Source organism: Egretta garzetta, unplaced genomic scaffold, assembly GCF_000687185.1.
Source record: "Egretta garzetta isolate BGI_Z169 unplaced genomic scaffold, ASM68718v1 scaffold635, whole genome shotgun sequence".
NCBI classification, from domain to species: domain Eukaryota; kingdom Metazoa; phylum Chordata; class Aves; order Pelecaniformes; family Ardeidae; genus Egretta; species Egretta garzetta.
Window position 1 is genome coordinate 427,370 of NW_009259710.1, and position 25,016 is coordinate 452,385.

General features: G+C 38.9%; 1 protein-coding gene across 5 annotated transcripts in view; it reads right to left on the reverse strand.

Annotated features, from left to right (window-relative positions):
• The window catches only part of PKP4 (plakophilin 4), a 67,966-nt gene that overhangs the window by 16,812 nt on the left and 26,138 nt on the right, over positions 1-25,016 (reverse strand). For 4 of the 5 annotated variants that reach the window (XM_009639023.1, XM_035894449.1, XM_009639021.2 and 1 more), the window contains exons 4-10: positions 21,229-21,360; positions 20,881-21,071; positions 19,558-20,116; positions 16,618-16,809; positions 14,855-15,075; positions 12,282-12,410; positions 7,980-8,193 (exon numbers count right to left, since the gene is read on the reverse strand). In XM_009639023.1, coding sequence (XP_009637318.1) covers positions 7,980-8,193; positions 12,282-12,410; positions 14,855-15,075; positions 16,618-16,809; positions 19,558-20,116; positions 20,881-21,071; positions 21,229-21,360 — 1,638 coding nt within the window. The remainder of the gene's footprint in view (positions 1-7,979; positions 8,194-12,281; positions 12,411-14,854; positions 15,076-16,617; positions 16,810-19,557; positions 20,117-20,880; positions 21,072-21,228; positions 21,361-25,016) is intronic. The other variant, XM_035894447.1, reaches the window with a different exon arrangement.

A 25,016-nucleotide genomic window follows, 5' to 3' on the forward strand; every position in this document is an offset into this window, starting at 1 on the left:
ATTCTTAATGGAGGAAGGAAATCAGAAGTAACAGCAGCAGAAAAAACAAAAAATATCACTAAGCTTTTCAGGAAAGTTTAAACTGCCATATGAAAAGTTTCTGTAGTTCTGCTGAAAAGTGGGTCATCTTGTTTTCTCTCTTTGGTCAGGGATTGCCTGCCCTGATTTTGCCTGAAATTCTGACCCTTGCAGCTCTCAGAGATGACCACGCTAACATTTCTGTGAACACTGTCCAAAATAATCCTACTCAGGAAATTAAAGTAAGTAACATGATAGAGTTGAGAGGCTTATCTGCATGAAAATTTGCAGTTGCTATCATTGACAAAACTGCTTTGGTATTAGCAACGGTTGGACATTGTTGTCATAAGATTGTTTTAGACAGGACAGAATTTACCTTGATGTTTGCATCTAAAGTGAAAAGGAACACAAATCTTTAACACACACACACACACACACACATACACACACAAATACCCATCTCCAGAGTTTCAGCCAGTCATTTAAATCGATTAGATACTAATAAAAATGAAAACAGCATTTAAGAAATATGTCTGCCTTCTCAAAACCAAAGAAATTTTCCAGGTAATATTTAATATTACCTACTACAGAAAAAACCTAGACGTCTGGCTCTTGAACTAAATATTCTAGCATAAGTATTAAAAAATAATGAAAACATGTAACCCTGATTTAACTGTAGATGAAATGCTTTTAAACAGCTGAGATGTACAAGATGTAATAAAATACAAGCACTCATATCAAGCTATATAAGCTACTTTCATGAGCCAGAATATGTTTTCCTCTAAAGAAGCTGAATGGGAGAGAAGAAAACCAGTTCAAGATCATGTGGGAAGATGAAAACAGAATAAAAATGCTCAACAGGTTATTCTGAGGTATAACTTAAGGTTGAGGATGTAGATGTAAATCTTCTGTAAGCTCGAGTCCCAACAAAGTCAACATAAAAATCCTAAGAGCTTCAATAAAATAATCTTGATGGAAAGCCTATAGGTTTATGCACTAGATTTTAAAACCAGCAAGATTTAGGGACTATACATTGGAGTACTGACAGAGTCAGCTGAGTCCTTTCAGTTAGCCAGCAGAAGTTACTCACTGAAGGTATTTTAGAGCCCCCTCATCTTTTTCCTATCCTGTCCCGAAACTATTTTTTACAATTGACGCAACATCACAAATCAGGATCTTGGACATGGGTAGAACATGGGCATGGTCCTGAGCAATCTGCTCTGCGTGACGCTGCTCATGCAGGGAGGGGTGGGGGTGGACAAGATGACCTCCAGAGGTCCCTTCCAACCTCAACTATTGTGTGATTCTGTGAAAACTGTAGCCTGAAGATCTGCATAAGAGGACTCTTGAAGAAGAGACACTTAAAACAGCCAAAAACATTGACTTATACAGCCTCCTAAAGCAGATCAGGATTGTTCTTTGACCCCATCTGTCATCTTCCTTGGCATAGCAATACTTGCTAACAGCAAATCTAGAGGTTGGTAGTGACAGGGCTTTGAAGTAGTTTTGGACCTCGGATGAATAAACAGAAGATGGAACAAGGGACAGGACCAGCTAGTGGTAGCTGGTAAAAGTATGTGGAACAACAACCTTGTAAATGGGAGACAACAGCAAAACATAATCCTCCAAACACAACACCGTGAATGAAGCTGAGGACTACTGATACAAGGACAAGGTATTTGAGGTTTGCCTTATGGATGCAGAACAAAGCCCTCTTTTAACACCATCAACTTCATAATAGATCTCATGTTTGAAGTTAATGGGTGCAGAGCAGGTGAGGAAAGCCAAGTACTCTGTTCTCTAAAAACGATGGCAACTATTAATAGTACTGGTAGGTGTTTGAGGATATTTTCCACACAGATTTGGGACATACATTAACACTTGCAAATGAAAAAAAAGAAAAGCCTTGTCCATAAACAACTTGTTTTCTAGACTGAAACCCCTACTACTTAGAAAATAAAGAGAGAAGAAATCTTAAATAATTTAGATCCCATCCTTGAACCCGACAAGCTTTCGTTGAAACCAAATGATCTTGACTATCTAATGTAAACTCTGGTCCAGCAAAACCCGTAGAAAATAGGATCGCCTGGAAGACTTTTCTGAGGAACTGACTATAGAAGGGAGTGCTCAAAAGGAGCAGAGATGAACCAAACTGAAGAAATATGTACACGTAATAGTGCAAGAGAGTTCGGTTTAACAGTTTTCTCCTGAAAATTTTTAAAGAATCAGCTTTTTGTTCTAAAGGTCCAGGGTCTCTGGCTGTAAGGTGCTGGTCAAACTGTTCCAGTACACCTTTCATAATAGGAATTGATTTTAATTGATGTTCTTCCTTCCTCATGTAGAAGACACTTTAAAAGAGCAGAAACAGAGACACAAACCTAAACCACTAAGTTTCAGTGATTGAGGTTTTTGGGGGTCATTTTCTGGTTTGTTGTTTTTTTTTTCCCCCTAAGGATTCAAAAAATATTTAGGGCATAATGGAGAAAAGGATTCCTCCCAGGAAGGAAATTACTATTAAAAGGAAAAAAGGTAAGACTCTGGAGTATTACAGCCTTCTTTTCAGTTTTCATGCTTTTGTACCACTGTACACTTGGAACATATCTGGAGGTTCAGGGATCTGTGACAATGAAACGTCTGCCAGGTAGGTCCAGAGATCAAACTGCGTGCCGGCTGTGGTATGCGCCGTCACACCAGCGGACGCTGAACAGCTGATCGAGCTCTACATAGAGAAGAGAACTGGGGTGAAACTCTGCGAGGATGACATATGCTTGAATTAACTCACACAACGTACCAAAAAATGATGTAGAAACAAAACAAGGCCTCAAGACTTAGGCAGCAAGGATCAAATTTTGTCCTGGAAATGTGATCCAGACAAGGTGATATGAAGTAGAATGGGGGGAAAAAAAACCCCCAGAACTGGAACATCTGGCGAAAATGGGTATTTCGGAGTCTATAAAGACAAAGCTTAATGTTATTGCATTTAGTGACTGTAATTGTTTTTAACCACATCCTACTGCATGTAGATCGGTCATGGAAATACTGAAAAATCAACTGAATTTTCATAATTTTCCAGAGGGTACTTTCAACTGGGGAGAAATTATTTATGAGGAACTGTTTTTTCAACACACTGAATAGTAACAGCCTGTTTCTATATGCTGCTTGCTGCACGTAACACTCTGGGGTGGAAGGGATGCAAGCAAAGCAGGTGCCACTTTACAGCACCATACAAACCCATCAAACCTAACTGCATCACGTGCCGGCTACTTCACTTACAAAGCATCGCTTTTCTTCATAATGAAGAATTTTCTATCCACTTCTGGACAGAACTTGGACAAAACTGGTTAGTTCTGTAACAGCAGAAATGAAGTGGGCAAGGCAAGTAATTCTGTTTAGATCTTTAGCCACTTTACTAACAGTTGCTGGAGTTCCTAGAAGAGCTGTAATCTCCAAGCAGAACTTGGGCTTCATCCTTCTCACTGTAAGCCGGGACTTATCAAAAGCAAGCGGGGACTGACTGAGTTTGTTGATCCTTGGCAGCTCCTCAGGGATGACAGGCTAGCAGTGTTGTTCCCTAGCTGGGGAAATACCTCCTAACATCTCCTCGTCTCTAACAATTTCTCCTTGGGGAAAAATATTAAGACACTTGTGTATCAACTGTTCTGACATACAAAAATTTTGATACTTACAGTCCTAGACTTGGTTCTATGGCAATATTTTCAAAATACTTCATCTGTCTTTCCCAATAGATAGCAACGAAGTGTGAGGATAATTAAAACTTGCCTTCTCTCTGATTAAATAGCTTTTAGTGTTGTAAGGGTTTTCTTTTGTTGGCTTGTTTCTACTGGTTACAGATTCAGTATTGAATTGGTTACGTTACTGATGTAACTTAAGCAACTGCAATAGGATTGCTCTGTCTAGAAAATGCCTTATGTGGTAAAACTCTTCAAAGCTTTGTTTTGTTACCCAATTCAGAGAATACAGGAAACGCGTGTGGTAAGCCAGCAATTTCATTAGGACTACAGGACACCAGTGCATAATGGTGTGTCTCCAGCCAACAGTGTTAGCTGTTTAAAGTCAAGCTTAAGTCATGGGTTTAAAAAATAAAAATCTGCAAATAAAATTTCTGTATGGGAAAGAGAAAAGTATGATTTGCTCATGCCTTACTGAATGGCTTTGTACTCTGGGGTGTTGTGGGGGCTCAACTATTCATGGAACCCTGGCATCAACAGTGGTAAAGAAATTTGCTTCTCCTCTGTATCCAGCCAAGCTTTTTCATGCTTCATTTTGTTTTTGAATCTTGGCAATTTTACCCAGACTGTTAAGACCCTTGATGAGTCTACTGCAATGAATTCCACTGCCACTGTGTTAGCCAAATGGGTAGCAGGTTTATTAAGAGCTCCTCGGCAGCCACACCAGCCTGGAGGTTCACTGCTGAACATGGGTGATCCTATGCTACTCTGCAGGTTTTATACAGTTGATCACAAAGTACTTTGGATCCTGTACAGAGTAGAATTGAGGTAAATATTATAGTAACATGCAAGTTGTGAAAGGAAACCATACCCATTTCACAGAGTGCTTAGTTCACAAAACTGTGTGGGACTTGCAGCTATCTCTGTACCTCCTCAGAAGTTACCTCTGGTTGCCCGGGACTGCAGAACCCTGGGTCCCTTTTCCAAAAAACCAGAAGCAACAATGCACAGTGTCAACTGCTGCAAGAATGCAATCTCTCACAAAGATGACACTGTGTACACAACGGATCGTGCTGCTGGACGGAGAACAGCATTTCTCAGCCGAACTGGCTGAGGTAGTGCTAGTTTGAAGAAATAAACTATGAAGAATTGCCAGCGCCATCAACAACCACCTCTTTCCCCTTTAAGGACAGAGCTTTACCATACAGCTAAGCCAGTGATTAATTATTGCTGCAATTTGTGCTCATTCTTCCTTCCTTCCAGCTATAAAATCGTACCACTCCCCTAAGTTCAGCACTGTCACTCGCTTGACCTTTCCGGGAGGAATCCTGACAGAGAGCCAGCCGTTCAGAAGAGCAGATCAGAGGTCTTTCTATGGGGAGGGCACGGTTTGTGGCTTATCTCTGCTGCTGCAGATCTGATGGAAATCAAGAGACTACGCTGTTAAGGTAGGCATCTGACTCGCTCTCTCTGGAAAACTGGCAGTAGCAGAGTACACCAATGCTTCTTACAGGCTAACATATAGAAGGGCTGTTTCTGAAGGTCTCTTGAAAGTAGAGTCAATTGTTTGGAACGGCACCTGGGTTCAAGAACATGCATAGTTTAATTTCTACCTCATAGATAGTTTTCCTCTGCATAAGCCTTCCAAGACACGAGATCCTGAAATTCACAGATTGACTCCAGGCTGTGCTAACTGCACCATAAGAACATCTCCAGACAGCGTAAACCAGTGCACGTCCTTCGCATCACTTGCTGGGGAATGGAGCTCTTGTATAGATTGCAAGAAGTTTGTCATTCTAATTTCATTTATCTGGGATAATAAAGTGTTCATCTAGCTAACTGTGTATTAAAGCAAACTTGCAGACACCAGACACACCTGCTGTCGTTCAAAGGCAATTGATTCTGCTAATCATGAAAGTATAATTCATTCAGCAAGGAAGACAGACCATCCTCAGGAAAAGAAAAGTGTTGTACTCCATCAAGAAATGTTACACAGAAACCCCATTTTATATGAAAAGTTATTGAATAAGCTCCAGCAGTAACGAATAGTGCTAATTTTCAGCTAGAAATCAGACACATATTGTTTCTAGTGGTGCAGATTGGTAGAAATTTCTCTGTGTTTACATTATCTTAATCTGGGAACACAGTAAACTGTCCGTGGTTTGCGTTTCAGTTCTGACATAGGTGGAGTTTTTCAATCGTTAAACAAATAATCACTGGGTCTTTTCCACTTCTTTTCTTTATATTGCTATTTACAGAAAGCATTTCCAAATCCCTAGGCTCCCAAAGTCTGCTGTGGATTCTTCTCAAGCATTCAGCATCGGTTTATCTCTAACAGAAGTCAATGCCATCGACTTAACCAGAAGACAGTTAGGTCAAAACCTTCCATTTGGTGGTAGCTGGTTAAAAAAATTAAAAAAGTGTGTGTTAAAAAGTAAAAGTCGCTTTTTCTGAAGTAGCCATCTTTAATTATAATTCAAATTAAACACCATATTTATTTGAAAACTCTTTTTACTTATAGATGATGTGCTGTATCTTTTTTGAAAGATCATAGTGTAGGTTTGGGGCTTTTTAATAGTGACTAAATACCTTCTGTAATTAAGAATTTGACTTTGGCTTTGCCTGTGGAACCATCCCTAACCTCTTAAAAGCACAAGTAATTTAGATGCACGAAACATGAATTTGTAGAGCAGACAAGGCAGCTAATGTGTCATTCTAGTTTTAAGTATTCCATTTACATAACTTCTTAAGGAATAAAACGTATCCTTCTAGAGAGAACATGAAAGCTGCAGGTTATCTTACTGCTCGCTTATGTGGAAAATACTTAGGGAAAATAGCCTGCATATGAACTTAAACGCTTTGGCTACATTCTGTAGAGTCCTTTCTCTTTTTAATAGTCTTTCTAAACAAGGAAATAACTTGGAAGGGCTCCCACTATGACAATTCTGTTGCTTCTAATGTGAGCACTGTTGTGCAGCTGTGCTCAGTAGGTAAGCAGTTCAGCTTTGTAGCTTCACAATATCAAAAGAGGGAGCTACTAAAACTTGAAACAGGAACTGTTTAAAAAAGTGAACTCTCTTTTCTGTCCTCTTCATGTTTTTCAATCCCCTAAAACCTTCATAGACAAATCATTCCCATATTAAGAAAAAGAGACAGATGTATGCAGCACCCACCAAATCCACCTTGTTTTGATGAAATGGAGTTCCTTCATGTGTTAGGACTGCAAATCGTTTATTATTTCTGCACTTTCTCTCTGCACCAAGTGCCAAGTAGGTTCACGGGTTATAAGCTGAACCTGCTACTTCATGCTCAAGAGATTAGGAGTGTGTACACAGTCACTTGCCAGGACTCTGCTGGCAGGCTGGGCAATGAGATGCTTCTATAATCTGCACTCTTGCAGTTTTCTGTCTGTGCTTTAACACACATTTACATAGTTTGGGTCCACTTATGAATTCTGCAACATCTTACTTCTTGTCAGCAGATGATAAAAAAAAAAAAAAAAAAAAAAAAAAAAGCGGGGGGGGGGGAGCAAACCTTGCTCAAAAGGTGTAACTTACTGTGCTTGGAAAATGCACTGAGGAACACTTCAGACCAGCACCAGGGATCGAGCGTTGCATTAGCGTCAAGCGATAATGATGACTCTGAACAAGTTTTAACTTCATTCTAGGACCCTTAAGGGGCAGTCAAATGGCCAGAGTAAGACACCGGAGGTGGGACTCATCACCAGACGTCTGCGACATAATAAACACCTACAGCAGCAAATTCTCTGGATCTCCTTTATATCAGCGGGCAGAAAACAGGCTGACCAGTACAGGCTGGACAACCTGCACTCCAGCAGTGCTTGCTTCTCTCTGTTGACTTTAAGATGGGACGGAAATGTTACTCTTTTCCGAAGAAAGATAAAAAAAAAAAAAAAAAAAAAAAAAAAGAGCCTGTAATCAAACAACTGTTAGGAGTCAATAAAGAAATCCCTAATCCAAGACCTAGCTCTGTATGTAGGAGAATCACACCAGGGGAAAATCTGCCTTAAGTGCAGCTTTAGTGAAATTACGTCAGAATTCTCTTCTCCCCATGAATCTGTACCTCTGTGCTAATACTTAAACTGTCAGTAATCAAAATAAGTGATTTTGTATTCACTAAAAAATACCAACACGCAAATAAAAATCCAGTTGATATACTCAATTCCAGTCACTTACCAGTTATTCCAGTCTTGTCCACTTCAGAAAAATAATCTGCATTATAGTTCCCTGCTTGTTTCTATTCAAAACTTACCTGTTACAAGCTCTTTGATTTCGGCATCGACAGATTTTCTCAACAATCGCAGAAGGGCAGGTATCCCACCAACATTCTTCATTGCTATTTTGTTTTCATCAGTGGACTTTCCGTAAACAAGATTTCTCAGCGCGCCGCAAGCATTCTTCTGAACTTCCAGGACTCTGTGATCCAAGAGATCAACCAGGTGCTTGATTCCTCCTAGCCTGCATACCTAGCAAATGGAACGTCAGGAACATCAGCACCCACTGATTTCACCCATTTCACTGTACAGATTTAAAAGGCTTTTATTTTTATAAAACCAGTACATGCCATTCTACTTCAAGAAGAAATAGTTATATGGTGATATGAGAAATATCTTGACTGTTACACTGTCCTGAAAATTCCTGTGAACCACTCGCATCCTCGTTGAAAAGGCTGACGAACATTTTCAGTCATTTGCTGTGTTTAGAGAAGAATTGTTACTGCTAAAGTTTTGTTTCCCAGTAATGTAGTTTTAAAAATTATTTCCTATGCCTCAGAATATCTTTTTGGGGAATATGAGAAATAAGAAGCTGCAAAGATTTAACTGCCAACTTTTACACTTAGCTACATACACACACACACAAAAATCAGTTCAAATTAGAATATATCCACTCCTACTGGCATATCTGAAGTTCTTCTTAAAAGGAAAGTCTACCCTGCAGAGATTTCCTAAAACAAAAAGAAATTTTTATATTGTTTCCTTTAAGCAGGTTCGTTGCATTTATTCTTTGTTATATGTTTTTTAAAAAAATTAACATTGTGTTTTGAGATCTCATTTCAAAATAACTTGGAGAAACAAAAGATTAAAGTATTTTAGAATTCTGTAATATTTACTAAATAAAGAAATTTTGAAGAGGTAACTAAGTAGTATTACTTAGATCAACATGAATTTTAAATGAAAGATGACCACCAAAAAGTTACCGAAATATCTTCTATGAACTCTTTTAAAACATATGAGCTATTTTGCAGTACAAGATTGACCTATTACAACCTGGTATTATTTTAGCACAGCACAATAACCTTTGTGCCATACTATCCATAGTATATACCTAATGATGTCAGCGTAGGACCTCTTTAAAAACCCCATGCCTATGGCAGCTGAACTGCTGCTGCCCTAGGAAGGAGATCCCCTGGTGAAAAAGAGGTACACCGTCATTCCCCAATACTTTGCTTATACAGGATGCGATTCTGGGCCAGTTAGAAGAGCTGTAAAACAGAACAGTCCTAAGGATTCTCTAGTTCAGCATTAAAATCACTTTGAGAGACCCCTTTTCTATTCTGACCTGTACAGTAATTAGTTTGACAAGCCACAAGGCTATCTGAGATACATTAATGTGTACAAGTTTTATGGATCTTTGGCTTAAAAAGTTCAGTGTCTTTTACTGGCCATAACACAAGAAGAATAAAATTGTTCTCAATGAAAACATAAAATGATTTGGCTAAATCTCAGTTAAGTTGATACTTTGAAAAACAGAATCTTCTATTACATTCTTTAAATTTGCATTGGGTATAAAAGCAGTTACTATCCTTATCTACACCCTACACCAGCCAAATAAAGAGGCTCGGAAAAAACAACTGAAATGCAAGCTCCATGACTAACACTATGTGATTTTTACCTGTCAAACCACCTCCTAAGTAGAATAATTGAAATAAAGTGGGAGACTGGCGACTTGGAAATTTTTAGACCTCTGTTTAAAATGTCTATTTTTCAAAAGGAAACCTGTATATTTGCACGCCTAGCTATATCTACCATGTAAGTTATACATCCAGGGGAGAGAAAGTTTGGCATTGATCAGTTAGACAAGCCACTATTATGCCAAAAGCCACCAGGAATCTGTACCTAAAGGCATCCAGAGGACTTCAAGCTTAAGTTAGTCACCTGGCAAGATTTCTGTAGCTAGGAAATGAGTATTACATATTATGTGTTTGATACAGACTACACTGAAAGCATATACTGCAGGATGCTATAAAAAAAATAAAATTGAGAATTGTTCTTTCTCAAGGCAAGTAATTCTTCCGTCACTAAAAACTGAAGCAACAGTAACTACTCATACCTGCCAGCTAAAGCTCCCTCCTGCGTGTCAACAGAGCACATCAACCACTACATCCACCCTACACATCCGTAACACAGATACAAGTTATGACTGACAAAATAGCTTTATAGTTTTTTCAATCTATTCTCAAAACTTGATGAGATACAGTTTTTGTGCATAGAATCAAAATAAAACTGGACTAGAAATCCATTCTTAAGATTTGTATTTTTCTGAGTCATTAACTATTTTAAAACGTAGCGGCTGTCACTTGTTTGAAAAGGTGTTTCAACTTATAAATGAAAAAAATCACAATTCTTGTAAAATGATATGTTCATTAATATATCAGTATTGTCTGTACTTACAGATAGATACTCTCATTCCACAGAAGTGTAATTAATTCATGCTGTGTAGTTTCATATCTAATTTAAACAGTAAAGATATCCCCTCCCAAATAGCAGTTTCTTATGCTTACCTTCAGGTTTTAACAACGCAAGTGTTCTGTTCATTTTGCTAGGTTTTTAATACCCTTAACAGTCTAGCAAATTAACCTGGTCTTTACCACAGCAATAAATAAATTTAAATAATGAATGGAAATACAAAAGCAGTCCTCCAATAAGGCTTTACCGAATTTGGCACTGGAAGAATTACGATCCTTTCCGATTCCATAGTTTCTTGGACTGGCCTTTGCTTTGAAGGGAACATGAACTGCAACCTTCCTACTGCCATAGATCGCATCTCGTGTTCCAAACGTGCTAACCCCTGCTCACCACCCCAACCCAAAGGACAGCTGCTTCTTAAGAGACAGAAAGCCTCATCAGGAAGGACTGACATGAGGCTCGCTTTCCAAAAGTGCAGGAATATTCTTTTCCCCTAGAAGCCGGAAAACTGCATCCTTTCTGTCATAGTATTTTAAGAATTTCTCACAGCTGATTATTCCCATTCAAAAGAAATAATTGCCAGTACATAAATCTTCTCTGTTTGAAGCTTTCTGTTCCAAAATTCCACCCGCTAAGCGGAAGGCAGGCTACATTTGCAGTTGTCTCTCTGACTACCGTAACTCGTCTTCTGACTCAAACAGAACACCTTGCTCTTTGGATAAGGTTTTATGAGCTTGATTATATGGTATAATGTGTCTATAATCCTTTACGCCTCAACTGATTCAAAACCATATCAAGTATTTCTAATGCTAAGTAGGGTAAACCAGTGAGACATCACTTCATACACGGCATACAAGTTAGCACCACATTCAAATTCTGCTTGAACTTCGGCGTATTTCTTTCAGTTTTGTGTACTTTTGAAAAAAATCAAAGCAGACATTCCATAATTTCTAAAATAAATTCTGTAATAATGAAAACGGGAAGAGTGAAGAAACAAGATCTCTTATAGATGAACATGTGCAGACAAATAATACCCCAAGAATTCCTAAATAAGCTGTCATCTTATAAAATAGTAAGACTACCTTATAAATCTCTCTATATCCGATTATCCCTGCAATCTTTACCAGAGCATCAAAACCATCACCACCTTTTCATCTGCCTTCCAGCAACAGTAAATTATGTTGGGCCATCTTCTTATAAAAGTTGCACCAACATTTTATTAACATAAATATTATTTATACTGAAAATAACAGATAACAGACACGTATGATATGAACGAAAAAGCAAATTCCTTCAGATCCGCAGCTCATAGCTGCTCTGCAAAAAGCAGAGAACTCTTCACATGCAAACAGTTTCTAGAAATGTCAACAATAACCTGAATTCTCACTCAGATGTATCCTTCCTCCAGATCATATTGACACAAATACTATCCTCTATGTATTTCTAGGGTTCAATTTCTTTCCTTTTCTTGACAGCTCACTCATTCCCTGCGATGCCTTAAAATACCTTTATCAAAACCAGCGGAAAGCCTTCCAGAATTCTTGTTTTTCTTAAGCCTCCAGTCATCAACAGGTTGCACAAAACCAGGCTCTGGTAAACAGACTTTACAGTTCTGCTGGATTACACAACTTCAATGTAAAGTAATTCTGTATCATTTCCGTGCAGCCTCTTATGACAGGAAAAATACCTGTGTCTGTGCGTGTAGCTACACACACCTGGGGACCTCAGTATTACCATACATCCGGCACAAACAGGAGCAGAAAAGGGCCCAAAGTACTGTGCCATGATGACAAAAACCTAAGAGAGGCGAGAGGTCTAGCTTTTCTGTAACACCTCCCCCAGGAAGAGGAGCGCGCTCAGTGCAGTACCTCTGTCTTCACTTTGTTATCTCCGAAGCACAGGTGCTGAAGGTAGGCAGCTGCGTTCGCCTGAACCGATGGGAACTGGTGTTGAAGCATGTGAATGACTTCAGGCAGTTCTGGATCTCGCCACGCAAACTCCCTTCATTAGATGGACACATTCAAGAGAACGCATTAGTTATAAATGTACAGTTATTTACTAAGTAGAATTACTCGAGCATCTTAAGCGGTTTTCAACGATTCTGTTTTCGTTCGGGAGTAGCGGGGCTAGCAGGAACACCAGCTCTATTAGAATAACCATGAGTCACGTCACCTTTTAGTCTTCCAACTGGAAAAAGACACTTTATACCCCGTGCTCTTCAGTTACCTTGGTTGTTGATCACACAAACATATATATCCTAAAATTGTACCAACTCAAACACCGCAGTCCACATAAATCTCCCAAAACTTAAACATACAACGCAACAGATACGCCCTTAACAACGCTGCTCAGGGGCAACTCTTCCATGAGACATTTTTTTTCTCAGCGCTCAACGTTCTTCCTAGTCTGAAGTCAATTACACTTCAACAAAAGCTGTGCAGCCTGAAACTTCATCATCGTGATCAGATGAAGGGCATTTGCATAATTTGAGTTATTCAGGGATTGTAAATGTAAAATAATTAAAATCAAATCTCCTTCATTAAACAAAATTGTTTTGCACAGACAAACCCTGGAAAAGTCAGTAAACATATCCATGCCCAATCCACAGATTTGGAAATACTAATATTTGCTGTGCTATCTTCCTTCTGTAAAGGAAGACTGGGGGGGAAGCAGTATTTAAGTTTTCCCACGCTCAAAAATCCAAGTACATTTAAAAAAAAAAAGAAAGAAAGAAAAAAAAGAAAAAAGGCCATTCCAAGAATAGCATTTGGGGAGCTATTCAGAGGTCTCCCCGGGATTCCTGCAGTCACCAAAAAGGGAAAGTCAAGTTACGTGCCTACGTTGAACTGCTCAACAACCCAGAGGTTTATTTCTCCATACTGATGATAGGAAGGCCTTAGGGAAAACCGCCTTTCTAATAAAACTAGGAGCTTTCGGAGTGGTGCCTCGCTCTTGCCCTCGAGCGATGCCTTCAAACAGCCCAGGCTGAGGCTATTGGAACGCACTAACCTAACCTCTGCAATAGCACGATATGCAAATCAGCAGCTGAAACAGATTAAAATGTAAGGTAAAAGCTATTCCACTGGGAAATTCCAAGATAAGAAGGTGCATCAGCAAGGAAAACTGAGTCAGAATTTCTTTAAAGTTCCTTGCCATGAATGTGAAGCACCCCTATTATATGTAACTCTTCTGTTAGCCATGCCAGAACAGGACAGCAGCAGCATGCAGCTAGCAAGCATTACTAGTCAGAGGTGAGATCATCCTATAACATCATTTCAATGAACCTACCATTCAGTTACATGAAATTAATCCAGTCTCTCAGTATCTATTAAAAAAAAATATTAATTTCCACTAATACACGGAACAACAAAATCTGGTAAAAAAAGTGCTTTTACTTTTGGGACCTAGGGGTAGGGCCAAACTAGTAAATAGCCAAATCATGCTACGAGCCTTCTGTAATTCAGGAAGCCCAAAAGAACCTGGTGTAAGCCTCCAGTCTGACCATAGCTATTGGATATCTTTTTTCAACGTTTATTTGGTGCCCTAATGTTTCCATATGAAAGGCTCCTGAGGCATCACTGGAGTCCATATCTTCCAGCATGAGCTGCTCTCCTTTCACGTCTTTCCAAACAAGCAGAACGTGTCACGTGCTTTCATGACTATGGAGCGCCTAGAAGCTGCCGCAATGAACTGGTAATCGGAGGACGGACTGGAATTTCTAGCAATCACGTACCCATGCTTAAGATAAACAGTACCACAAATCCCTCCAAGCCTTGCATGGACTGGGTCTTGGTACTCCCGCTTTAAAAGACAAGATTTTAATGAATAGTCTCTCTAACGAATTGTAATGCTAATATTACACTAGTCACATCCCTACACTGTGTACACACATTTACAAAATCAAACTGGTAAGTATTTTAAAAATATGGATATGCATTCACTTTCAAAACTGTACATTTATATATAATTTTTAAACTTACGTTGTTTTGGAATTTGAGTGGGCTGCTCAAGAAAAATTCATTCCAGCAAATTAGGTAAGTACTTTCTAATTTTCAAACCCTGCCCGATTCCCGTTCCCATGAAGAAAAACTTCACTACAATATTAAAGGCTGCTCTCTAGAGTTACTCAAAAATACTTGGAATAATCCAGTCAATTCTCATCAAATTTATAAGTATTTCCCATAATAACTTCTAAATGAAAATAAACGTGGAAGAAAAATGTAGTAATAACTAAATGTGTAAAAGTTACTCTTTCTTACTGTAATAAGTAGACTGCATTTACTAATTTGACTATAAAGGTAGAGATCTTAATATTTAAAACAGTAATGATTGTTTAAACAACGTAAAACTGGAATATGGACGAAGCACCACACATATTCCAGGAACATATTAAAAATCTTATTACGGCAAATATGTATGATTCTTGAAAGCACAAATGGACTTGCCTGGGGTCTTTCTGAATGCTGTCTATGGATGGAGATCGCGTGGTCCCGTCATCGGCGGGCGTTGCATGCTGCAGCCTGTTATAATTGGACTCTGACAGTCGGTACTGCATGGACCTGTAGGGTTCCGCATAGGTAGCTGTTGTGTTCAGAGCATAATTATTTCTTTGGTATGTGAGTGTGCTACGCTGACTGGATGATCTTTGCAGATTTCCGACTCCTAGTATAAAATCAGTAGTAAAACAAACTAGGTAACTAATATCTATTGATATTGTGGTTAAAAAGTATAAGCAAAAAAAAAAAAAAATCAGTCTTAAAACCACGTAGCGTGCTGAATGTTAGAAGCTATCACCAGATTTAAGGGAGCAATTACTGAATGTCGCAGGGAAGAGAGAGAGGTCTGTTACAGAACTAAAGGTTTAGTGGAACCAGGCTTATGCCTCAGCTTGCCTCAACAAGTACTTAAAAGTAAGAAATGCATCTTGTGTCATCAAGCAGAAATCAGGATGCAAAATGTTTTCAAGGTTTATAATAAAATTCAGTTACTGACAGCAATGTCAATTTGCCAACTGCACTACAAAGAAAAAGGAAAAAATAAGTAAACAAAATTTTATATAGTTTGTTTGATATTTTCCTTTTGCAACTGCATGTACATTCTCCCTGACAAAAAGCTAACAAGAGGATGATTTCAAAGATTAAGCTGATGGTTTCAAAAACAGGAACATGTACCTTCCTGACTTAACAGAGCTGTTGTGGTAGCTTTTGTTCTTCCAAGGCAGGTGACAGTAGGGAGACAAGTAAACAGAGAATTCCAATTTCTAGTTATATTTCCTCATTGGCACATCCTGACAAACTTAATTTGTTTACTCTAGCTTGTAGAAGACAGAATTGCAAAACCTGTTGCCTCCTCCAACATTCCAGACTCTTTCGTATTTCAAATGACATTAAAGAACATTAAAAAGCAATTTTCAAATGTGTGAAAAGATGACCTATCAATCACATACTTCTCTAAATATTTCTAGAGAGTTACTTAGTTAAATCACTCTAATAATTTTGAGAGTTTTTGGAAATTACTCCACTGTACAAATTATTAGTCAACCTTAAAGAATAAACTGCTACACATATTACATTTCTCTTTACAGAAGACCAGTTCTAACACTAATGTAACGCCTATGCGCTTCATAATATGCGACTAGAAATTTTATGAAATACTACAGAAATACTTCGGTTTCACTATGCGATCTTCAGATATAGTACTTAAACATTATCCTTTGCTGGGCAGCTGGGTAAAATCAGTATTTTTACTATGAAAGGTGCAGTAGGTAATTTAAGTGTGCAAGCTATCATTTTACTGTACTGATGAATAAAAAAATATTGAACAAACTCAATTCGTAGGAGAATGATGCACAGAGAACACAAGAGGAAACAATTTTTTTGTGTCATGAAGTACACTTTGCTTGCATGTACCCAAGTGTGTGACATCAAACAGAAAGTATTCTGACCCTAAGCTGACACTGATAGCCCCAAGTATTTCTTGCAAACATCGCAAAAGCTTTTTAATTGCTGCTCGTTATTTTAAGTCTTTCAAACCTAGTTCCTATCTCCATTAATTCATAACATCTAGTGTTTCCTTTTAAACCGGCATTACATCTCTCACGTATGTTCTCCTATATGCCATAGGTTCCAGAAAAACTCCAGTAAGCAAATTAAGCATGACTTTGCGACACAGTCAATGGAGGAGCTTTGGAAGCCCTTTACCCACCTGACCCCGTTCGATATAATGCCGACTGGGATCCCTGGTGGAGCTCAATCGTTCCATGATTTGGACTACGGTACACGGGACTGTAGTAAGTTCTGCCTTCGTAGATAGGAGTGATGTGCAAGTCTGGAGACACAGTCGACCGCAATTCTTGCGCCAACTGACTGTGTTGACTAGCGTATGAACTCCTCAGGCCTAAAACCAAGAAGAGGGAAATACGTACATGGCCCACATCAATTACAAATAATAAAGCTGTCCCGCTTGAATCCTTCTTCTTTTAGCCAAGCAAAGGTGTTCGTTAGATCTACAGTTACAAGGATTTATTCATTAAACTTCTTTCCATTATTAAATGATCCATACTGAAACATTCATTGACAAAGTAGCATTTCTTTGATGGAAAGTTTCATCCATACACTGACAACTAAGTTTTCCAACTCAGTTTTTTTGGTTGGATTTATAGTTGAAAGTCTAAACCACACCGAGTGAAAGCTACGTCAGCACGTGCAGTTCAGATTCGACAATGACAAGGTAAGTTGTGAACCTGACAGAAATCCAGTTGTGAAACAGGGCACGGCCTGAAGGGGGACGTAATCCCAAAAATAAAACAATAGGTAGCAGCAAGAGCAAAAGTCTTTGGTAGTGACAGCAGAGCTTTAAGCACGTGGAGAGAAGCCTTTATAGAGGCTTAAATAGCCCATGACGTGTGCACATCTCTCTCTCTGCTGCAGCTGCACGAGAATCTCTTTTTTCCTCCTTGCCTTTCAGCTGTCCCTCGAGTTCCTTTTAACGTCCGTCTCACTTGAATCCCTCAGCAGTGGACGTCCTGCTACCACTGCTGCAGGGCTAGATCCAAGGACACCACTGGCAGAGGCGCAGAACAGCTTTTCAGTAGCAGCATTTTGAATAGCACTGCACCAGTTCAGACCTGCTTCTCCTTGTGAAGGTTCCCTTGATCTGCTCCATGAAAACTTCATTCAAGTTGCCTACAATTTCTTTCCGTGCATTCCAGTGTGTTACTGTAATTCTGTAACCAGCACTGACGTATCTTTCCCTTACTATGTTGCTAACTGAATCAGCAACCAATCTCCTATTGAATTCGCTGTTGCCATCCTGATGAGGAGGTCAGTGGCACAGTCTTAATTCTGTATTTCTTCTTTTTCAGCCCTGGAACGTTTTCTGACATCTGGCACCATTGACTCTCTAATGTGTCCTTTGTATATGCTCTGCTTCCTGGTGCTGGAGGTGTGCTAACTAGCTACCCTCCACCAACTTGCTCACCTATTTTTAATGCTTTCATTTAATGCACCCTAGTTCCCCTATTTTATAAGATACACTCCCAGAGTCTACAGAGAAGCACTAATATAGTAAACTGCACAGTGGAAAAATAGAATTTAGTTAATTCTGAGAGTTCTTCACCATTTCCTACTTGTGTCTTATCAACTTCTGTGCTGCTTGGAGAGCTGAAGGAACAGAGCTTTTGCAGCTTACAGAATGCGTCACCCAAAGGAAAAGCTCTTCTGCACTCATCAGCTTCAGCCCTTCCCCTCTCTTAAAAAAAATTCTTTTGGAAGCATTTCAAAATTGCTGTATTTCAATACTCCTCTCCAACCTCCCACACTTCTGTATCACCTGTTTCACCGCCTTACACACTCCTGGCTGACAGTCTCCTTCGCCGAACCTTTAGCTAGCAAAGTGCTAAACAAGCCTCAGATGCTCATATTGAATAAAATATAAGCCAAGCCCATATTTATTTTCAAACTTAGTTTACTTATGTATTATATAATTGCTACATAACACTTTTGCCACCTACACCAACTTGGTTTTTGTATATTACACTACCAGGAGAGTTCTCTTGAATGTTGGAAAGCTTTTCTTTGTAACATCTGTATTCCGGTCTCTTCAATTTTCACTTCCTTTGAAACAATTACACGATACTTCTCCTCTGGCCGCATCTGTTTCTGAATTACTGATCCACTATCCCAATAACTCCTTTTTTTCTAAAGATGCATCAGTTCACCTGTTTAGACAAGGTGATATTCTCAAGCAGTGGTATTTGTAAAGTACCTTAAGAATCTTTTCAGAGTACAAGATTGCTGTTACATCACAGATCGTGCAGCCCACTGGACTGCACTCATTTAAACTACTGAATAGCCTTTCACGTCAAACTGATTTGTTTTCCCTCCCTTACCAAACCAGTAGATTACTGTGTCTTGCAAACAGAGGTGAGGGAGAAGACGCCTTAAACTTCTTGCTGAGGAGTGAGAATATTTTGGGATTTCCTGCAATGTAATAGTTTAAAAGAAAAAAAACCAGACACTGCAGTGTGTTCAAAAGAGCATAGAATGTAACTGCAAGGTCACCTGGGCTGTGCTCATTCAGATGGTCAGAACAAAACCAGTAACAGAACTTCAAATGTAAAGTAACTGCATCTTAGTAAGAACGGCCTCTGAGATGAATAGATTCTACCTTTTAGGGCTTTATTTTAAGGTATTATTACAATGGTTACCCTATATTTAAGTTGAAGTACTTTGAGAGAGCCTAGAAATATTAGAGGAAAAAAAGACTAAGATTCAGTGCTACTCAGTTACATATTTTAAGAACGAACTAGAGATAACCCTAGTTCCAGCCTAGAATCTTTTACTTTGTGTATGACCTGCACATACATTTAAATGTACCTTCTCTTTGAAAATACTGAAATGCCTCTGTTTGGAAGACTCAGAATTCCGCTTAGCTACTTAGAACATACAATTTAATTTAATGCATGACTAGCAATCTAGTAATTACAGAGAAAGACAGTATTCACAGGGAACTTACGGTGTGATTGGTGTCTTTGACATCAGTATTTACAACTTATTTGATACATCCACTGCAGTTATGTCCTAGCTTTTCTACTGTTGTAGATTTGTGCCAAGGTTTAAGCTGTGTCTTTACCTTTTTACTAACCTGTAAGGCTGTCTGGACGTGGAGGGACCATTCTCTCATATATCTCATACTGCTGTCCATATTGTTCAATATCATGAATTGTCCTTTGCAGTGTTGTTCCCAAATGCTGTGGAACTGCAGCCATGCCAGAACGCTTCGGGGAAGAAGATCCCAGCTGAGTTTGGGATGGAGAAGCTACTCTGGTTTGTACGTCAGCAAGGGCAAGAGGAGAGCCGACTCTGACCGATGTTTGGTACTGGGAAGTCCCGCCATTGGGATTTGCCATCTGTCTGGATGTAACCGAGCCGATCCGCCGCACAGCCGTTGGGGAGGCAGGTCTCTGTGCAGCGTACGGGGATGCTGCCCGCTGTGCTGGCAGAGTAGTAGATGAATACGCGTGAGAAGTAAGGGATCTCTGCTCAGTAACTGATGGAGAACCATACCCGCTACCCAGAGATGTTCGCAGCGACCCCCTTGAAGGGGAAACACCTGTGCTGACCATGTAAGAGGGAGACTGTGCTCTGGAGGGGACTGAACTGACGCGTCTCATGACTCGGTTGGTAGCAGTATTTACTGAAGGCTGTTTAAAAACAAAAACATTTATTAATTTTTATCATTTAGGCCATGTAGTGGATACTTTTCTCCAGTAAGACAAGAGAAGTCAACAAGAAATGCTTTTACCCTAAATGCAATTCCTTCAAGCTTTCCTATAAAGTCTTTTCTAACCAGTATTTCTTAATACATAAAATGTCAATTTAACGTTAAATAAACATCTGTTCCTCATTGTTATTCGGCTTTTTATGTTAATATGCACCTATGCTTTCTTTCCTCACTACTCTACCACTTTGGAAATTCAGGAACAGCGATGGAAAGAGTTCTATATAAGCTAAATAAGTTTTGTCAATCACTGTCTTACTATCATTCTGATCAACGAAAAAGGAGGGGGAAAAAGCCAGAAGCAGTAGAAGGTCCAGGAACACAAACACCACCTTCCTTTAAGCACTATGTTTACACACTGACTAAATCCTAGGAGGTTGTCCACCATATCACAGCTGAATTCAAGTGAACGATACTTTCTTGATACTGTATTAGCAGCGTAGTCTGCACTCAGGGTTCCTCAGAAGTTTTACTCAATTTCAGCTGCAGTGAACGAACGAGATCACATGCATGCCGATCTCAGCAAACAAGCCTATGTCAGCTGCAAGCCGTTTCTGCTGTTTAACCAGTGGTGTTCAATAAAAGTGTAATTTAATAACATCGATTCCAGCCTATAGAAAAGTAGTCTTTGAAACTGTGTTACAGACAGTGCACAGGCAGAGATAAAGCGTACTCTTTTGAGCGTACCTGGACTGATGTCTGCCCTTCAGCCCGCGAGCTTCTCACCAAATGGTTATTAGCGGTTCCAATGAGGGAATGCTGCTGTCTGTTTTCCGATTTGCTCAAGTTTTGGCTGTTATGGAAACTGCTTACTTCCTGGTAACCACTGTCAGAATAAGAATTCATTTGTGTTGAACTTCTTGAGTTACCTACAGACCCTGTAGATATGAAGCCAGGAAAAGAATAAAAGCATCAGACAACTTCACAAAAATAAAATACTATATAATTTCGTTATTCGTTGCATTCAGAATTGTATTACATTTTTTCCACTCAATATAGAAATATGTCCTAATACGTAAAATGCACACAACAGACCCTCACTTTCATGGAGAGATGTCTGCTCTGGTGAGTAGAGGTTCCCTTGTTCTGGTTCTGTCCTAATGTCATAGGCATTGGTATGAACACTCTCTGACACCTGGGGTTTGTTTACACTGGTGGTCGGAGGATCTGAAAGAATAAATTAATTAGATAAAACCAATGTTTCATATTTAAGTTTCCTGCAAACTCAATCATAATAATTTTCTCACACATAGTAACAAAGAATTTACTTCCAACATAAACAGTCTCCTGGTAGACAGGTATCATCTAACAAACTAAACGAAAAGAATGTTAATACTGATGTCTGAGGATCCTGCTTCCTGCAGTTCTGATGTAGTTCTACAATTCTAATTTTTCAAATGTACATTCCAACCTATTTCAATGAAAAACGTAATCGATTACCTAGTAAGTATAATTTGCAGAGTAGAAACACTGTGCAAGTGTATTGTAGGGCACAGGAGATAGCAATCACTTGTCTTAAGGTCCTATAATCTCAAAAGCTTCATAAATAAAAGGCTGAGCTGAATTTCATCCCTGTTTGTGTACCACCACCAGAAGTTGCTGCAGATTTTACACATTGTTTACTTCATGTACTACTATCCAAATGTTTACTTTTTAACAACTCTTAAGCTAACTTCAGTTCTAAGAATGTTAGCTGAACTCTACAGACAGCCAAGGGAAGTGTTATCATACATAAGAGAAAGCGAAGGAGACATCACAGCACTGTTACGAAGAAAGATAAACAGAGTCTGGAAAAAAAGGACAAAGATGAGGACATGGAACAACAAGAAAAACTGAATCAAAATTATTTTCACAGAAATATTAAGCATTCAGTTGCCATCACGTTACACTTACTAATGAAGAGTAGGTACCACAGATGCAATATAGAATGACAGAATCATTAGTTCCAACCGTTCACCCAGCACTGCCATCCCACCCCCAAACCCTGGCCCTCAGCACCGCCTCTGCCCGGCTGTTAAATCCCCCCCGGGGTGGGGACTCGACCCCTTCCCTGGGCAGCCCCTTCCAGCGCCTGACAGCCCCAAGGGGAAGGAATTGTTCCCCATGCCCAACCTCACCCTGCCCTGAGGAAGGGGACTAGGAAATGTGGGTTACATTTAAAGGTAACACCAGATACGTAAATTCTTGCAGAAGAAATGTATGACTGAGCCCAGAGTGGACACCAAAAGCAGCATGTTAAGAAGCAACACTCTAGTAAAGGCTTCGGCGACTGCTTCATGACAGAAGTTGTGGGTTGTGGACAACGAAGCCTGCTAAGCGCTCTTTGGAAATGAATATAACTGCACATTACAGAAAGAGGCAAAACTGTTAGGAGCTGGCAGAAATTTGATGCTAGGAAGAAGATGGCAAAGAGGGCTGAAATAAATCCTATACAATAGCTAACAAAAACTCTCTCAAACTGACAAAGAATACCCCAACACACAATCTAGTGGAACTCATGGAAAAAATCCCCCACAAAACCAACAAAAGCCCCTGACAGATGAACTAGTGGAAATGCTTTGAAGCGGTTGTTATTACAGTATAATTCAAAAGAGAAATAAACCACACAGAGTATTTGTACCTATCAAGCTGTAAAGAAATACTCTGGGTTTTGCCAGTAGCTGTACACAAAATGCTGATGTCTCACTATCTGCACAATTAGCCATAATGGAACATTGATATTAAAGATGTTACTTATTAATTACTATTATGAGGAATGTTTGAACACTATTCTAATACCAGATAAAAAAAATTAAAGAATCAATGCATCTCAGAAATTACAGCAGTCAGCCCAGTTACTTATCAGTAGTACATTCTTAGGTCAAAGCCATCTAGAAAATTTGACACTAATTGATTTACTATAATAGGAGTATTATGACCAAATTTAATTAAGATTTAATAAGAAGCGTTACTACACTCCCATTAATTTAACCATCAGTGCGCCTAGAAATGATGGAGAGAACGAACGCGGACACAACCAACTTGCACGGCTCCTGTCACACTAAGTCAGTAACAGATCCTCACAGGCGTCAGCGACAGTATTGCGGGGTCTGTCGAATAAAACACTTGCGGGGACTGGGACATTTGAATTATCACTATATTCCACTTCAATATTTTAATCTTCAATCCTTTTTGTTTAAATAACCCGGGGCCTTGTTACTTGATACTAAATCAATGTCAAACTGACAAATAATCAATTTTGAGAGAAGCACATAGGAAGACTAAAGTTCAATTGTACAGTGCCGTACAGATGTTCCTAAGACAGGGGTCTGAACCAAAACCTCGCTTCCATCACACATTTGCCACCAAGCAAATGCTTTCACAGTGCTAAAAAATAAAGATTGTTTAGGCTCCCTAACAAAGGCAAGAATGCACAATAAAATGAATTGTTGTCTGTCTTTCTCTCTCTGCTAGTATAAATCATGAGGAGAGTGCCCTGAATAAAATAATAGCCTTTGTATAAATGGCTGCTGATCTAATATTCTATTTATAAGCATCTGCAAAACAACATCATTTTATATTTCTGTTAAAAATTCAGTACAATTCTACTGATGCATAAAGCAATTACCACTATGGTCACATCACATCATCAACTGATGCTTTTTGATATAAACTACTATCTGCAGTCAGGAAAAAAAAGGTGATTTAAGGGAGTGTTTTCATTCATCTTTAATTTCAGTATTTTTCAGACTGCAGTTGGTAAAGCATCATCTAGTGACACTTCTTCAAAATAACGCTCAAGAGTGAATCTCTTAAGTAAAACCTACAAGCATGCTATAATCACAAGTGTAAACATTAAATGAAATGTATATCAGAAAATTCTAAGCACAAAACATGCCCACTTCTGAGCAATTACTCCAGAAAAGCCTTACTTTGGATACATAGAGATGTGAGAACTAAACATGTAGGTTTATATAAATGCATACAGTATTAAAACAGAAAAATTATTTTTTGCAATACAGTAAGTGACTTCTTAGCAGGGATGCGCACAGGAGATTTCTGAAGAAAAGAACACAAACAAGGGGAGAGAATTCAAGGATAAAATAAAAATGTGAGCTGGATAGATGAAAGAGGGGAACTAATAGAAAGTCAAGGAGAAAAACAAACTATAGACAAAGAATAAACGACAGGAAAAACTGAGGAGGAAATAAAGAGCTAGAATGCAGTTGGACGGGATACATCAGTAAAACAATGACCGAGGCCTCTCACAAGGTCTCTTTACCAGTTGTGAACTGTGACTGGAGCATTATAGAACCAGGGGAAATGATGTGATTAAAAAAAAAAAACAAAAAAACCAAAAAACCAAAACCAAACCCTACAAAAGCAAAACCCACAAAAATAATTTTCACATTGTAAGAATAAGTAAAACTAATTTCTTAACTACTTGAAAAAACATATTTGACTTTGTTTAAAAACATTGCTAAAAGAATACCTGAAAAGCACCACCATGACTACAAAATTTCAATGCCCAGGCAAGTATATTAAGAATACCGGATTTAAAAGACAGGAAATAAGCTAACGTGTGCCTCACCTCAGCTGAGGCAATACCATGATGGCAACTGAAACCATGTAAATACAATTACGCACAAGTTTAAGAGCTTAGTCTCTAAATAAAACAAGAAACAGGAAGGGAAAGGGAAAGTAGATAGTTTGAGAGACTTATTTACCTAAAATAGTCACAATTATCATAATTATGAACACGCTTGAGTGAACAAACAGATAACTATGATGTTATTCTTTGTACAGCAGAAACTGGATAGCTCTTAAAACTGCATGCGTCCTTA